Below are 15,115 nucleotides of genomic sequence, written 5' to 3' on the forward strand. Positions count from 1 at the left end.
CTCAAGTTCCAGGCATTGCTGATGCAGACAGCATTAAAATGGGAAGGTACTGAAAAACCTGTTAAGAAAATTTTAATTCCCAGATGATTCTCCAGTTGGAAAATGCTCACAAAACTCAATTCCTTACCAAACAACAAAGAAAACATGCTCCACAGGCACCTTGCCACACTTGCAGTAAGCTGATTTCAGTTCTGTTCAGTCCTGCAGAAGTGAACTGGGTGAAAAGTACTGCATTGCAGCTCCAGGCACATGGACCCCAATAGGGCTCAAGTAAATTACAAGACATTAGACTCAAATCTGGTTAATGAAAACCTGTCATTTTCCTGAGCATCTCCAGACTGACAGAAGAGCCCTTCTGAACCAGTTCACTTTAGCCCATAACACTGTTTTTCACTAATCTTCAGAGACAGTCACACAGATAAACCAAGCATGGATTATCCCAATCTAATAGCATTACACGCTGAATCTAGCCAGCAAGCACAACTGGGACAGCAGAAAGAAAGAGAAAGAATTCACGCACAAAGGAGAGGAATCAAAACACAAAAGACATTTGGAAAGAAAAGCCACTAGACAGAATGTGCATGTCAAAGAGATTAGAGAGCTGCCTGAGGGAAAGAGATGAGGGGAGATGGGGCATTAGGAGCATTGGAGCTGGACTTGATGTGTGATTTTAAAAACCCATCCAACAAACAAGTTAGCAAAGATACAGGCTTCTGCCCTCAGCAGTGCCTCACACCCTAGCACCCTGCTGTCACTTTGCTCTTTCCAGCCCCACTGTTTGGTTGCTGTTACCAGAGCTATCTCTGCAGAGAGGCGAAGACCCAGCACCAGCTTCCAGCTCCAAAATGTCGGTTTGTGTCAGTGCAGGGACATAACACGTGTGGAGCTCTGAGAAGCACTGAAAGAGAAATGGAAGGCTCTGGTAATTCTGCATGTTCCAGCTATGCTACAGCTGTTCTGGAGGCAATATCATCTTGGATTTATGTTGGACATCGCTCTCCACTGATGTGAACTGGAAGAGAACTGCTGTGCACTGCCTGTGGAAAAGCATCAAATTTGTCTGGTAATATCTGCTCTGAAGAGCACCTCAGGTGATGGACAGATTCAGAGTTGCTAATACTACTTCAAGAGAACTGTTTTTCTCCAGCTACTAACACCAGGATTGCTCAGCACACAGAACCTGGGGTGCGATCTTACCTGCGGTGGAAGCAGCAAGGGTAGGATTAAGACTTCAGCACAAAGCTATAGCCACACTTGAAGGAAATGTGTTGGAATAGAGTGTAGTGGACATCTCTGGGCCTGGAGGGTCCCAGTCTGGGTGAAGATGGGAAGATTTAGATTGGAATTAAGAAAACTCAGAGCAGTAGAACTACATGGAGTGAGCATTCCGAGTTATCAGTGAGGGGCTCTCAAGCTGCAAGAAGCAAGTTGTAAATTTTTAAGGGGAGAAGCCGTTGGATGGCAACAAAAAGACAGATTTGGTATTAGTCCCAATGCTGCTCTTTCAGATCAGAGCTGTTGATGTTTACCAGGGCAAAAAGAAGATAGCCCTGGTAAGGGTAACAAAAGGAGAGAAGCTGTGATGGTTTGCATTTCTGAGAAGGCTGGGAGCCTTATTTCCCTGTATCACATTCCTGGCCTGGTCTCCTGCGGCCATTGCCAGCGGGCTCTCCCCATGGGGCAGCTGGAACACCTGCCTGGGCTGTTCCCACCCCCTAGCTGACACCTGTTGGGTGAGAGCTTCACTCCAGGCAGCAAATTACTCCCTAGGGTGAGCACACAACCCTAGGCTGGTGGCTAATTAAACACAAGAATTCCCAGGGCATGCAGCTGGTTTGATTTCTGAGCTTACTTGTTTGAAATGGGTGAAAAGAAGCAGCTGACTATTCAGGCCTTTACACACTGCTGTCTAACCTCGGAGCTTACAAACAGGCAAAGGTAACATTCAGCAGCAGAGAGGGCAGCTCTTCCTCTAAGAACCAAAACCACAAGCAGCATCTTTGTTGGTGTTACTGTTCCTGACAGCAAGCAGAACTGAAGCAGGAGAAAAAATAGGGCCTCTGAAGCACCACCTTGTGCATTCCTGCCCTCCTAGAAGCCACTGCAATGCCAGTTTGGAATCTGGAGCAGTTTTTGAAGCAAAATGAGAGAGGAGACCATGCAAGAGTTCTACAGACCTGGCTAACAACCATTTTTTCCTGGAAGCCGGTGCCAGCCCTTGTTGAACAGTTACCCAGTACCACATCTCTAACTCCTGATATGCCCGACAGTGACTGTACTTTTTCTTCTACAGCCAGACCTTGCCCTCTCCTCCTCTGTTGTTACCAATGATTTTCTTCTGGTTTGCTAAACTCTTCAGTTACAGCAAAACAAGGCAGAAGATTTCTGTTGCATATTTGCTTCCTAGGTGATAATTTCAGGGCCTGTAACATTAGGGTTTGGCTGCAAATGACAGTGTAAATGAAGAAGGTAATGCCAGCAAAATAAAGGAACTTTTCCCTGCTTAAGAAAAAAAACAAAAGAAGACTTTTGCTGTAGGCCAGAGCAAAACAGAAGAGGGGGATGACTCCATGTAACAAAACAAGTTAGTCTTAAGGATTCTTCTCTGTTCCCTCCAAATTGCTTAGTTCAAAGGTTTATTCTTATGTGAACTATCATTTGTAGGAGCAGTGTCACCTATCTGACTCATGACATCATCAGGAGAGTTTAAAACATTAATTAGATAAGAAACTCATTCAAAGCCTAACAAAGGCAAACCAGTGGAAGTTGTTATCTGGAAATCGGACAAGTGTTATTTAAAAGGCTGCTATCTGGAGACAAGTAAGTATTTTCAAACATTCCAGTTAATTTAGCATTGTTTAACAGACCCACAGCGGCTGGGTCAGAAACAGACAGAAGTCTCTGACTGTTAACAGCCCTGCGGTATTTTCAAACACAAATCTATTCACTGCATTCTAAACTGCTACCGATTTAGTGAGAACAGTTTTGCTCCACAGATCCAAGTGTTAGTAAAATCCATACGGGTCACGATTCCCTGGACAAAGGTCAGGATTTACCGACTGCTAGCAATAAGCACAGATTCATTTTATACAGTGTAAGAATCATAAACTTCATCAGATACTTAGTATGGTAAAAGAATAAGCACATATCAAGAGAGATATTCTAATGCAGCTGTCATACAGCAAAAAAAAACCTTGAAGGACAAGGTCTATTCATGGGCCCAGTTTTGAAACGTGAGTTCAGCAGGGCTTCCCGGCCAGCCCCGGCTTGCCCTCTCCTGCAAGACAGCTGAATTCCTAGCAACCTTTCCCCGGTGCATCCTAATTAGGGTTTGTATTATTACTATCAAAAGAAAAAAGGAGGGGAGGGAGAGAGAGGGGAGAGAGAGAATTAGCCGCAACAAACGGACCCCTAGACAATTATATTTGTACAATTACTGCCATTTCCATGGCAACACACTGCTTTGACCTCTCTCCCACGGTGACTACTCCTGGAGGAGACGGTGGGGGAGGAGATGTGAAAGGGCATGGGCCAGCAAAGGGTTTGTCCTGAATTAAAACAGAAGGTACTGCTCCAGAGCACAGTTTTAAATCATGTCAGGAAAAAGGGAGATTACAAACAAAATTCTGTAAAACGCAAAATTAAGGTTTCACAGAACTACCAGGGAGACATCTATGTGTTTACCCAGGACACCTGAGTACAAAGCAAGGATCCAGGGCCTGGAAAACCCGGGATTTGATTACCGCACAAGAGCAGGGCAGAAGCAAAGCAGAGATGCACAGGCAGCTTGCTGACAGCTCCGCATTTATCTTGCGGCAACAAGGAAATTCCTTGCCTGAAAGTTTCCAGAACAAAACTTTAGGTCTCTTCAAAACAAAAACATTCTTCATTCTTCCTTTCTACTCAGTTCTTGCTCCTTCTCATGCCTCCAGCTACCACGACTCACACAGCCCAGCTCCCTGCCCTGGGCAAGCACGCAAACATTCAGGACACACTGCAATTACTGTATAGATCTCATTACCTGCTAGCAGAAAAATTCCCTTCAGGATCACGCCAATCAGCACAGATTTCATGGCCGACTCCTTGTGGACATTTGTGACAGTAAAGGGAAAAAAAATGAGGGTGAATGGGGGGGAGGAATGACAAAAAAGGCTGGACTGAAGCGGCAGAACGTGTGTAAGCGCTCCCTGATGCCAGTCAGACAAAAAGGGATTGGAGATGAAACCAGCCAATATAGAAGAGACCTGCGCTGTGTGAGATCTAATCCAGCCCTGCTCTAAACCTCCCCAGCTGGCCTCTGTCAGTGCTGACATGAAGAATGTGTACTCACAGCTATCCTCGCCCAGTGCATTACAATAATACCCTGCACTATCCACAGCATTATCTCCAGCAATCTCCTGCCCTCGCCACCTCCCAGGTGAACCTGCCAAAGTCCACGAATAAGCCCAAACCACGGATTTTACTTGTTACAGGCTAAGCGAAAAAGCTGCATTGCCACCACTGTTTAATATCCAAGCCACACGAATATGGAGAGTTGCAAATGTGGAGTGCAGCCTGGGTCCTGCTGTACTCTTAATCAGGGACCAGCATTTCATGTGCCCTGTTCTGTGCATTCGGGAGCACAAACATTTCCACTCTGCAGTACTGATAAAGAGAAGTCTGAAGTCTGAACTACCATGATCTGCTTCTCTGAAGTCAGACTGAACAGTAGGAAATTCTCTGCATTACACTGACCGTACAGGTTCAAACAAAAGGCTGCAGAATGAAAACTCTCTTTTTTTCCTTATTAGCAACCTTATGAAATTAGCTGCAGCAATTTTTTTCTCAGTGGTTCTTGGGTTGTTTTGTACTTTCATGTTGTAAGGAGCCCAGACAAGGTTCTTCTTTCTGTGAAGAAATGTTATGCGGGAGCTTTTCTGCAAACTTGGAGTCTCTCTAAGTGTCAATGTCAGGTCCAAGCAAACAAAACCTCCCACATGTCAGTCTGGAATCTGCATTAGCTGTATCACTTTAAGATATTAAAAGAAAGCATTCCAGCAACTCTTGTAGCTATTTTGTATTCTCATTTCACTCAATCCAAACATGCCAGTCAGTTTTACAGATGTTTTAAGTGGGAGTGTGTGTTTGGAATCAAAACTTCTGTTACATCTGGGTCCTGTGCACACACAGACCTACCCTAGCACTGATTTTAAACACTATCTGTATTAGCTAGTATGACCCTTCTGCTCAAAACAAATGGGTAGCTTATGCCTATTCAAGCTGTGGCTGCAAGAGTAAAGAGTAACAACTGTGAAGGCTGAAGAACGTTAAATCACTGCAGAAGGGCCATGCAATGCGGAAGGGAAAACAGAAGGGAAGCAGAGGGGGTCTTACAAGCATCCCCTATCTCCCTTCAGCTGTATTTACCAAAAGGGATTCTGCTGAAGCATAGCAGTCCTCTAATCTCTTTACTAGCTTAACCTTTTAGCTACCCTTTCTGCAGAGGCTGCATCTCTAAACCAAACTGGACATCAAGAAACACCTGCACAAAAAAATTTAAACTTATCAAAAGGTGGTCAGAAGGAAGAGGCATCTCCCATTTACCTCAAAATCCACAACCTAGGAATTTGAATTGATTTGATCCAGGCTGGCATGCTGACAGAGCTCTTATTTATAGCTGGCTACACAAAGGTATCAGACTTCTTTCAGGACAATTGACAAAGACATTCCATCTGAACAGCGATCAATAAGCACTCCAGTTACACTGACACATTCACAATCACAATCCCTCCCACATTTACCATCACATCACCTTCAGATTTTTCTTGCAGGTAGAAGCATTCCTCAGCCACTTACAAGAAAAGCTCAGAGTTTTGCATGAGCACAAGGTGCCACTGGCAAGGCGTGTCTGCAGTTGAAATGATCGGGCTCTTCCTGTCACTTCCAGGCTGACCAGTGTCACAGCACTGTGGTTTAGGAAGCTGCCTTTCTAAAGACAACTTTAGAAGGAGAGGAAGTATAGCAGGAAGTGCTCAGGACATTTAAGTCTTTAAAGAATGAAAGAGTTGGATGCCACTTAACCAATTGTATTCTTGCAGGTTAAAAACCAGGTACTGTTCCAAATGGCACCTGTCTTTTTCATAGCCTAAACTATTGCCTAGTACATACATGATGGAGAGAAACCATTGCTATGAATAATGAATTTATTTTGGAGGTGTCTTCATTTAAAACAGACTTTTCCTAATATGCTTTTTCTCTGGATCATTTCCAAGACCATGCAAGATTTATTCTCCTTCTCCATTCAGTACCCAAGTAATTTTTTTTACTCATACTTCTTACATCCTCTTACACCCTCTGCTAAAGCACAAAGTGACACACTGAACAGACTCTTCAGGACCTATCCTGTAGGTCCCTCGGGAATGAGGCACTGCTGCTGCAACAGCTGTTTCAGAGAGAGCTGGCTCATCTCCCTCCACTGCTGTAGCCTGAGACAGCAATGAGGCAGTTCATTTGCAAAGACAGAATTTCTCCTGACTCACACTGTTATCCCAACACTCCCCAAATTCCTAAGACTGAAGAAAATAAAGCCTCCAGAAAGAACCCCTGCTGCCCCAAGAAAGCATTCTTCATCAGAGTAGCAAGTTCACTTTAATCAGTGGAGGCAGCTTAAACCCAAGTTCATGGCAGATCTAAGCTGCCACAGAAATGTGTTTTGAACAGAAACATTATGGGAAGCTTCACAAAGTTGTTCTGTGATCCTAATATGAAGTAATAAGCTGTTTACCCAGCATGACTGTACTGGGATTAATTGACAAAGGAGGGGAGATTAATTGCTATTATTTCCCTGTCAGCTTCACTCCTCCACACGAACTCACTGATCTCACAGACTGCTCCCAGCCTTTCACTGTGTTAATGTGTCAGAACTACCTCAGCTGAGACAAAGTCCTTTACCAAAAGCTATATCCAGAAGAGCAACCTGCTTTAAACCCCATTCAAGTACTAATAAACCAAATTTGATGCAACAGAATGAACTCTAGCACTCCTTTTCCCATCATCCTGTGTTTCTGTCAGCTTTTCTGCCCATGAGCATGCTAAGATTTGGAAAGGATTTAATGGATCTGCAGTTTGGTGAGGCGCAATGAAATTCTGAACTCTATGCGGGTGTTGGGGCACTGAAGGAGGAAAAGGGAACAGGGCACATATGTGTGTGGGAATTCTGACAAGTAGGATAAACTTTAAACCATGTCTTTGGATAAGATCTTGGCTCACAAGTACATTATTGTAACTACCCAAGAAAAATAGTGAATAAAGAGCTTAAACAAAAGCCTATTTTCAAAAGATCTCACCTATAAAAGCAATTTTGTCTTGGCTTAGCCTAAGTTGGGAACCCAAAACAAACATAATAGGCCAGAAAGTCCCACAAAGACTTCAGTCCAGTTCTAGAAGGTGTTAACTAGGAGTTGATTTGACATTCTGGGAATGAAAGCACCTGTATAATGAGTCTTCCCAAGAAAAGGCTGGACAGAAACACTGGGCAGAAACTTCTATGACCACAGAAGGTCAACAAAACTTTCCCGTGCAGTGAATGCCTAAGACAGTCTGGAATGCTGCTACTTGCTGTTGGAGAAGTTAAAGCAACATGGTTTTCTTCTGCCTTCAAGTTTTTCCTTTTTCCCACGAGATGGCAGCCTAGTAACACTGTGGAAAGGTTGCATCCACCTCACATACACAAAGACTGATGGGGACAACAGATTCCCCAAAACAGAGAGAGTACACAAGGACAAAGAGTATACACAGAATTTACAGACGCAGAAAACTGAAAGCGAATACTTTGAATCAAGATGAAGTTTAGTGTCAGTTAGCAGTGTACCTTCCCAAGAGAGTTGATGCACAATATTCACTGTTCCCTAATTTCTCAGCTAGAAAACTGAGATCCACAAGGGTCAAGCAGGGCATTTGTGTAAGAATCCAGACTCCCCATTCTCCTGTAAACAGAGAAGGCTTCACTTGCTCACATCACAAAGACCTTTTGACCTCCTAACATAGCAGATTACTGCCTTCAGCCAATAACCGCTGTCTCTTATCATCCAAGGGTTTTAGGGAATAGAGATGTTTTACAGATGGTTTAGGTGCTGGTGATCCAATCTGCTACAGTCAGTAGCTTCTGACAACTAGAATGTTAAGCACACCTCTTTGATTTGAAGGCTGGTTTTGTTCAACCTTTGTAGTATATGTATTTCTCCCCCCAGTTTTCCCAGTGAGCTTTCACTCCAGGATACAAATTCCCTAATATATTTTGATCTTAGACTCTTCTATATACTCAATCTTAAATCTCAATAGCTAGTTCATAGCCTACCAACTTACTTGACCAAAACCACATCACTTTCCTGTGGCATTTGAGCCCTGAACTGCAGACATCCCACAGCACCACTACCGTGCTCCTCAGTTCATCTCAGTCCTGCTCAGCAGCCTGGGCTACCAGCACTGGAATTCAGTCCAGCAGCCAGGTAGTAACACAGAAGCTCATCACCAGTTAACCAGAAGGACTCGATTCCAGCCTCCCCCATCCCCCCGCATTACCTGAATAACCTGGCAGGCAACGACAAACGAAGCCGTTAGTAAGGTCCACGCAGCTCCCTCCATTCTGACACGGCTGGGACTTGCACTCATCAATGTTAGTAAAGCATGTCTCCCCTTTGAAGAGAAAACAAACAGACACCTGAAGTGCACACGTCCATCAGTGAAAGAAAGAATGACAGCTGCATCCATAACTATTTCGCATTGCTCTTCTGTCATCTCAAAACGCAGAAGAATTTTTTGGACTACAGCATGTCTCTTGGACACTTGGGCAAATAGGTACTAACACTGAAACAACTAAGGAAAATGAAGTGTGGAAAGGTGCAGTGAACCATTCCCATCTCTGCAGTAGTGGACCGAACTCTCATTTCTCTCTCAAAAAAGAGTAAGGTGGTAGTGTTTAGCCTCTCCTACCAGGGAATTCCCCCAGCTGTTTAACAAAGCCTTTTATACATACCCGTAAAGCAGAGAAAGGTGGTATTTCAGCTCAACGTCCACAGAGTTTACAGCTCCAAGACCGAGATATCAAGAACGCCCCCTCTTTCCCACCCATTCTGATTATACAGTTACTGTGGTGAGAGTAGTTTCATAAGGAAAACACCTAGAACAGTTATCCAAGACTCCAGGGAATTCGCTTTCTGTGATGAGAAGTCTCACAGATCCCCTGTAGGGATGAATCCTGCCATATGCATGAGAGACTGACAAAGAGAAACCATCTTGGCATCTGCATAGCCAGAGGGCACACATCAAAGCACTTGCAAAGTGCAGAGGCTGTTGCCTCAGCCTTCAGACAGGCTTGCTGGACAGAGAATGACACACAGATGCCTGAAACAAAGTCATCCAGTGTCGTTCCTGAAGCATCAAGCTGCTGCTACCTCTGAAGTAATAGTCTATAAGTGATTTTGGTTGCACAGATAACCTTCCTATCTCTTCAAACCATGCAGTAGCTATCAGGTGCATGCAGGATGAACATTTACTGCATAGCTCACCTGCAAAGCCTGGCTGGCACGAACAGAGAAAACCAGCTGCTTGGCTATAGCTGAAAGTACTGGGGAAGTCAGGTAGTGTTCCATAATAGGTTTGGTTGGACCGCTGAAAGCATACACCTCCGTTGTGACAGGGATCTGTTGCACACTCATCCACATCCTCTTCACAGTGCTGCCCTGTGTAACCTGTCATGAGACATCACACACGTCACTGGAACTAGTCTCCCAAACACTTTGGCTGCCCATAAGGGGAGAATAGGATCCAGAAGATACTGCAGCTCATCTAGCAGGGAATCCCAAAGTCCTCCACTTTCTCCACTATGTCAAAATCAGTAGCCAAATAATCAACAGAAAAGTACCATCTCATGATAGAAAAACACGTGATGGGAATAGGTAGAAAAAAGACAGACAATTTTATGGCTGAGAATCAAGGTGCATTTCCCAACACTGAGGTCAATTGGATCTCAGGATGGCCTGTGAATGGCAGCAATGGTGGCCTCACAATTTCAGACAATGAAAACGATCACACTGGATCAGGCAGTATGATCACTAATTCTTTCCTTCAACACAGCAATTTAGCATGTGCTTTCCCTTGCTGTATGCCTACATGGCAGCACAGCAAACCAGATTTCCAACCTACCTGGCCAACAGGCACAGCTGTAGTTTTTGATTCCCTCCACACACGTGGCATTGTTCAGACAGGGTTCAGAGGCACACTCCAGGATATCCACCTCACAGTGGTTGCCCTCGAAGCCTGTGTCACTGCAATCACAATGGTAGCTGCGGGGCAACAAAACAGGGAAATGCATAAACTCCTAATCTGAACCGTGAAGCCCAGTATGAAAGAGCAACAGAACTAAGATGTCAGGCCTCACTCACTTGTGGGGCAGAGGAAAAAGACAGTTCCATCTGCATGAACAGGCCACACTGATGACAGAGCAGACAACACTCAGCAGCCTCTGAGTTCACATCTTACCTGTGAAAAGGTAAATTCAGACACACAGGTATGTTCTCAGCAGGTGCTCTGGGTGTCTATGCACTGCAAATCACTTCCCTTTGTATCTGATATGGCAGCTGGAAGTGATAAGAGGAATCTTTTCCTATCTTCCTTTATGCATTCTGGAAGTTCTGTTTCTGGGAGGGGCCTTCTCACTTACTGCCATAACTCACTCTGTTACTGCCACTGGGACCACATTTAAGGAAATCAAATCTCTCCCACCGATTTCTGCTCTGAATTTCACAGGTTACAACACGTAGATCAGTCCTGGTAGACAATTGCCCAAACAAGGCTGATTTCTCACCTGTTGATGAGGTCACGACACATCCCATTGTGCTGGCATGGCAGGCTCACACATTCATCAATGTCCACCTCGCAGTGGATCCCTTGGTATCCTGGTATGCAGGTGCAGGTGTAGAACCCAACATGATCATTGCACGAAGCCCCATTCTGGCATGGGTCTGAATCACATTCATCTATTTCAGCATCGCAGTTCACACCTTTGTAACAAAACAGAGAAATACCTGTGTTACAAATCCCAAAAAGTATATCTGTGCTGCCTGGACTTCTGAGCTGCAATCACAAAAGCCATGTTATCAACCTAGATTGACTATAGCATAGTGATCCACTCTAATTTTACCACAAGGATATTGGGAGCTCATGAACAGCATGCGATTCTTACAAATTAGAAACTGTGATTTTTATTACAAACAAAATTAATTTATCTAGACTTCAGTCAAAATTATAAATAGCTTCCAGTAATTGGGAAGCTTTTGCCTCTTTTACTCAAGTTTGCTGAAGCAGCCCAATCATTCAGCACTTCACAAATAACATCGATTTTCTAATCAAGCCATGAAATCTTGAACTTGTATACAGTAATGAAAGCTGTTTTGGTTTGGGATCCCTTGAGGGCAGAAAGGACAGAGAAGAATCACACTGTTAGTCAGTGTTACTTCAACTCTTCACTTATGTGGTATTGCTATTAATCAGATACAGTTGCATTCTGGGTATGGGAAAAGTGATCTCTTATCTGTTTCTCCAAAGCTTCATTCCATTTGTTTAAATAATATTTGTAACTTGCTTTGAGATACCTAATTAAACAAAAAACATTAAAAGGAGCTCAAATTACAGTGATGGTAGATATTAGTAAATAATTTTATTGTGAAATGGTAATAAAAAATTAGTAGTTAGCTCAAATGCTACTAATCAAGAATAAACCCAAGTCATGCATTTTTGGTCTGAAGTTTTGACTTTCCCTGACAGAATAGAAGACTTCTATGTAACTACCTTACCATACTATATTCCACCCCTCTGGGTTGTCTGTGGCCTGGCATCACCTCCAAACTTTACTCATTACAGTGGCACCTGCCAATCCATCTAATCTCCTCTTCTTGGCAAAGGCACACCACATGGTGGACATGGCCATCCTAATCCCAAAGGAATGTGGGCCCCCTAATCTGCTGCTTCAAGCCATCATTACCCACACAAAACTTCCTTCACCCTGCTGCAAGCACCAGGAAACAACCAGGCCTTGCTAGCCAAAGGTGCTAGAACCTCTGGATAAAGCTCTAGATCATAAGACAAAGCCTCATATTTGACATCAGAATAACTTAGAGCACAATCTCCTCCAGCTGCTTTGGTCATTCTATTACTTCTTTGGCAGGGGAATCCCATGATCCTGAATTAAAACTTCAGCACTAAAAAAGTAACTGGTTTGCAAAGACAGACTTATGCTTGACACTCCAAATCAGTAGCAATCTCATGGCCTACACAGAAATTCTACTTTTTTCTCCTTCATCTCTTCAATTTTATCAGAGTGAGTCAGCATCAAGGACTGAATTCCTGATGTTGTAACTTCTGCTCATTCCACTGGTAATCAGCAGCATTCCTTCACAGCAACCTAACTCTTTAAACACTTCAGTCTGTGACAGCAAGGAAGGCTGAGAAAGTTCATGTGCTAGGTGGTACCAGGCAGACATGGGCGCAGAACAACTGCATTCCACTCTGATAAACAGGGCTGGAGAAAGGAAAACCCCCCACTGCCTTCTTCACAGATAACTCACAGGTGCAGATTACTCTGAGTTACCATTAGTACAGATGCCTAAAATAGGTATTTATGTCAAATACCAAAAAACATTTGCTGGGCATGAAAGAATTGGAAAAGAATTCTGCAAATAAAAGCCACTCTATTTCAAAAAGTCTGCTTCCCACAGAGAAATCCTGCAGGGCAGGACAAAGTACTACAGGCCAGATAGGCAGAGGTAAGTTATATCTGAAAACATTAAGTATCCATTTTCTGCTAATAAATCTCTTTTCTTGTATCTCTTCTCTAATTTCATACTGAGCTAATCACATTTACTTTGTCTCTCACACTTAAGTCTCAGTCCATTCACTTCCGATCTTAGATCCATGCCCCTCAACCTCTACAACCATCTATGGAAATCAAAGCCTCAGCTATTGCCTGGGTGCTGCAACAACAAACCCTGCACCACAACTCACACACAGTACTGAACACTCCTGAAATAAAAGCTGTGCAACAGATTTAGTCTCACAGCCGTAAAACAGCTTCTCAGGACAGCTACTAACGCTACAAGGCACAGCAGCAGGAGGCAAACTGTGGGAGTACACGAACAGTGAGATGCAACCCAACCGCCCGGCTAGTACATGAGCATGAAAGGTACCTGTGTAGCCGGGGACGCACTGGCACACATAGTGATCCATCTCATTCAGGCAGGTGCCATTGTTTCTACAGGGCCGGGACGCGCACTCGTTGATGTCTATTTCACAGTTGTATCCTTGGAACCCCGGCACACAGAAACAGCTATACTCATCCACCCTGTCGCGGCAGATGGCTCCATTCTGGCAGGGGTTCGAGGCGCACTCATCAATGTTGTCTCTGCAGTTGGCCCCGGTGAAGCCAGGCTGGCAGATGCAGGAATAGTCCCCAGGACCCTCGACACATGTCCCGTTATTTAGGCAGGGGTGGCTAGAGCACACAGGGCTTTCTGTTTGGCAGCCTTCTCCATTCAGTCCTGTTTGGCATTTACAGGTGTATCCATTTACACTATCTACACATTCAAAATGAGGCTCTTTACAAGGGTTGCTCTCACACTCATTAATATTAATGTTACAATCAATACCTGTGAAGCCAGGCATACAGATGCATTCATATTCCAGGAGTCCTGGAGTTGCGTTGCAAATCCTAGGGGCAAGACACTTGGGTTTAACACATGCATCATAGAGAAGTTCACAGTTTATGCCAGTGTAGGCTACAGGCTCCGAGGGGCAGGTGCATTCATAACCCATTTCCAAATCTTTACAGCTCCCACCATTTTGACATGGGGATGAGGAACATCTGCTATCATTGTCAGAGGATGAAGTTCCTGTTGAGAAAAGAGACTTTTTGTTAGTCAGCATTTCATAGCCTTAAAGAATAAAGTTCTTCTGCTGATCACCACATAAAAGTCAGAGGTTACCCACACAAATTTTGCTCTGTAGGGGCTGTTCTAGCCAATGAAATGTCTATGAAAAATGGCCAGAGAGCAGAGGTAAAGCTTACAAACTAGCTAATGGTATCACAGAAATAGATACTGCTCCTGCTGAGACAGGCCTGGCTTTGCCTAGCATTGGGAATCAAGTAACGACAAGCATTTCACATTGGGTTTACATGAAGCTCTTTGCCCTTTTTGCTGCATGTAACTGTGGGTCTCTGGGAAACCCCACAACATTGCAGGTGGAGAGCAGGCAGTTCCTCTTACACTACCCACAGCTCACTCCCTTGGCCCTCACTGCACTACTGCTAGTCAAGAAATGTTTTAACGTGCCATGCTCCACGCTATGGATTTGCCAGGATCACACACCACAGCATCACTTCTCAGCTGACCTTACACATTCTTTCATTCATGCCATCATTATCCCAGGCCATATTTGGTCATGTTTGCCTTGCTCCGGTGCACCTTCTACACACCCAGTAGTTAATCTATGTCAATGGTTTTCTATCGACTTATTGCTTCATCGGCTCCTCAGTCTCTTTGTACCTAACCGTGGAGGCATCAACTTCATAGCCTGAAAGGGACTTGCAGGAGATTTCTGTTTACAAAAGCCTGCTTCTGCCCTGACCTCTCCCCAAATTTCTCCCACCAAAAGCCTCTAGTGTTTCTAAGTCTTCTTTTAAGAGGCAGAGTTGATGGGGGAGGAGGCTCAGGGATTTAGACAGCCCTTTCTCTTCCCAGCATCATTTCTACACCCACCCCTCTCTTCCATTCTCATGTGATGCTGGGGAGAGCTACTGAGCATTGCACTGTCCAGCAATCTCATTATTCTGCCATCAACCTTTTTATTCTCAGATTCCCAGTCAGGCAGAAAACAAGGATGACGGAATCTGCCTGGAATCTCTGTAGCAATTAAGAGTGGGAGCTCAGGAAACTATTTGCAAAAGAGCTTTACTAGGCAGGAGCTCTCACCCTTTGTGCATTTAATGAGTAACCAGTCCCAGCCTGCACTTTCCACAGGCCAGGAGCACAGCCCAGGACAAAAAGAGACCAAGTCCACCACACGTTCAGAATGACTTCTCTCA

The 15,115-nt window shown here is 44.2% G+C and overlaps 1 protein-coding gene across 9 annotated transcripts in view; it reads right to left on the reverse strand.

Moving 5' to 3' along the window:
• Positions 1-15,115, reverse strand: part of CRB2 (crumbs cell polarity complex component 2) — a 71,011-nt gene that overhangs the window by 22,646 nt on the left and 33,250 nt on the right. For 8 of the 9 annotated variants that reach the window (XM_064171289.1, XM_064171286.1, XM_064171285.1 and 5 more), the window contains 5 exons: positions 13,221-13,922; positions 10,844-11,039; positions 10,183-10,322; positions 9,546-9,728; positions 8,560-8,673 (listed from right to left, as the gene is read on the reverse strand). In XM_064171289.1, the coding sequence (XP_064027359.1) occupies positions 8,560-8,673; positions 9,546-9,728; positions 10,183-10,322; positions 10,844-11,039; positions 13,221-13,922 (1,335 nt within the window). The remainder of the gene's footprint in view (positions 1-8,559; positions 8,674-9,545; positions 9,729-10,182; positions 10,323-10,843; positions 11,040-13,220; positions 13,923-15,115) is intronic. The other variant, XM_064171287.1, reaches the window with a different exon arrangement.

The sequence above is a fragment of the Pogoniulus pusillus genome, chromosome 35, assembly GCF_015220805.1.
Source record: "Pogoniulus pusillus isolate bPogPus1 chromosome 35, bPogPus1.pri, whole genome shotgun sequence".
Lineage (NCBI taxonomy): Eukaryota > Metazoa > Chordata > Aves > Piciformes > Lybiidae > Pogoniulus > Pogoniulus pusillus.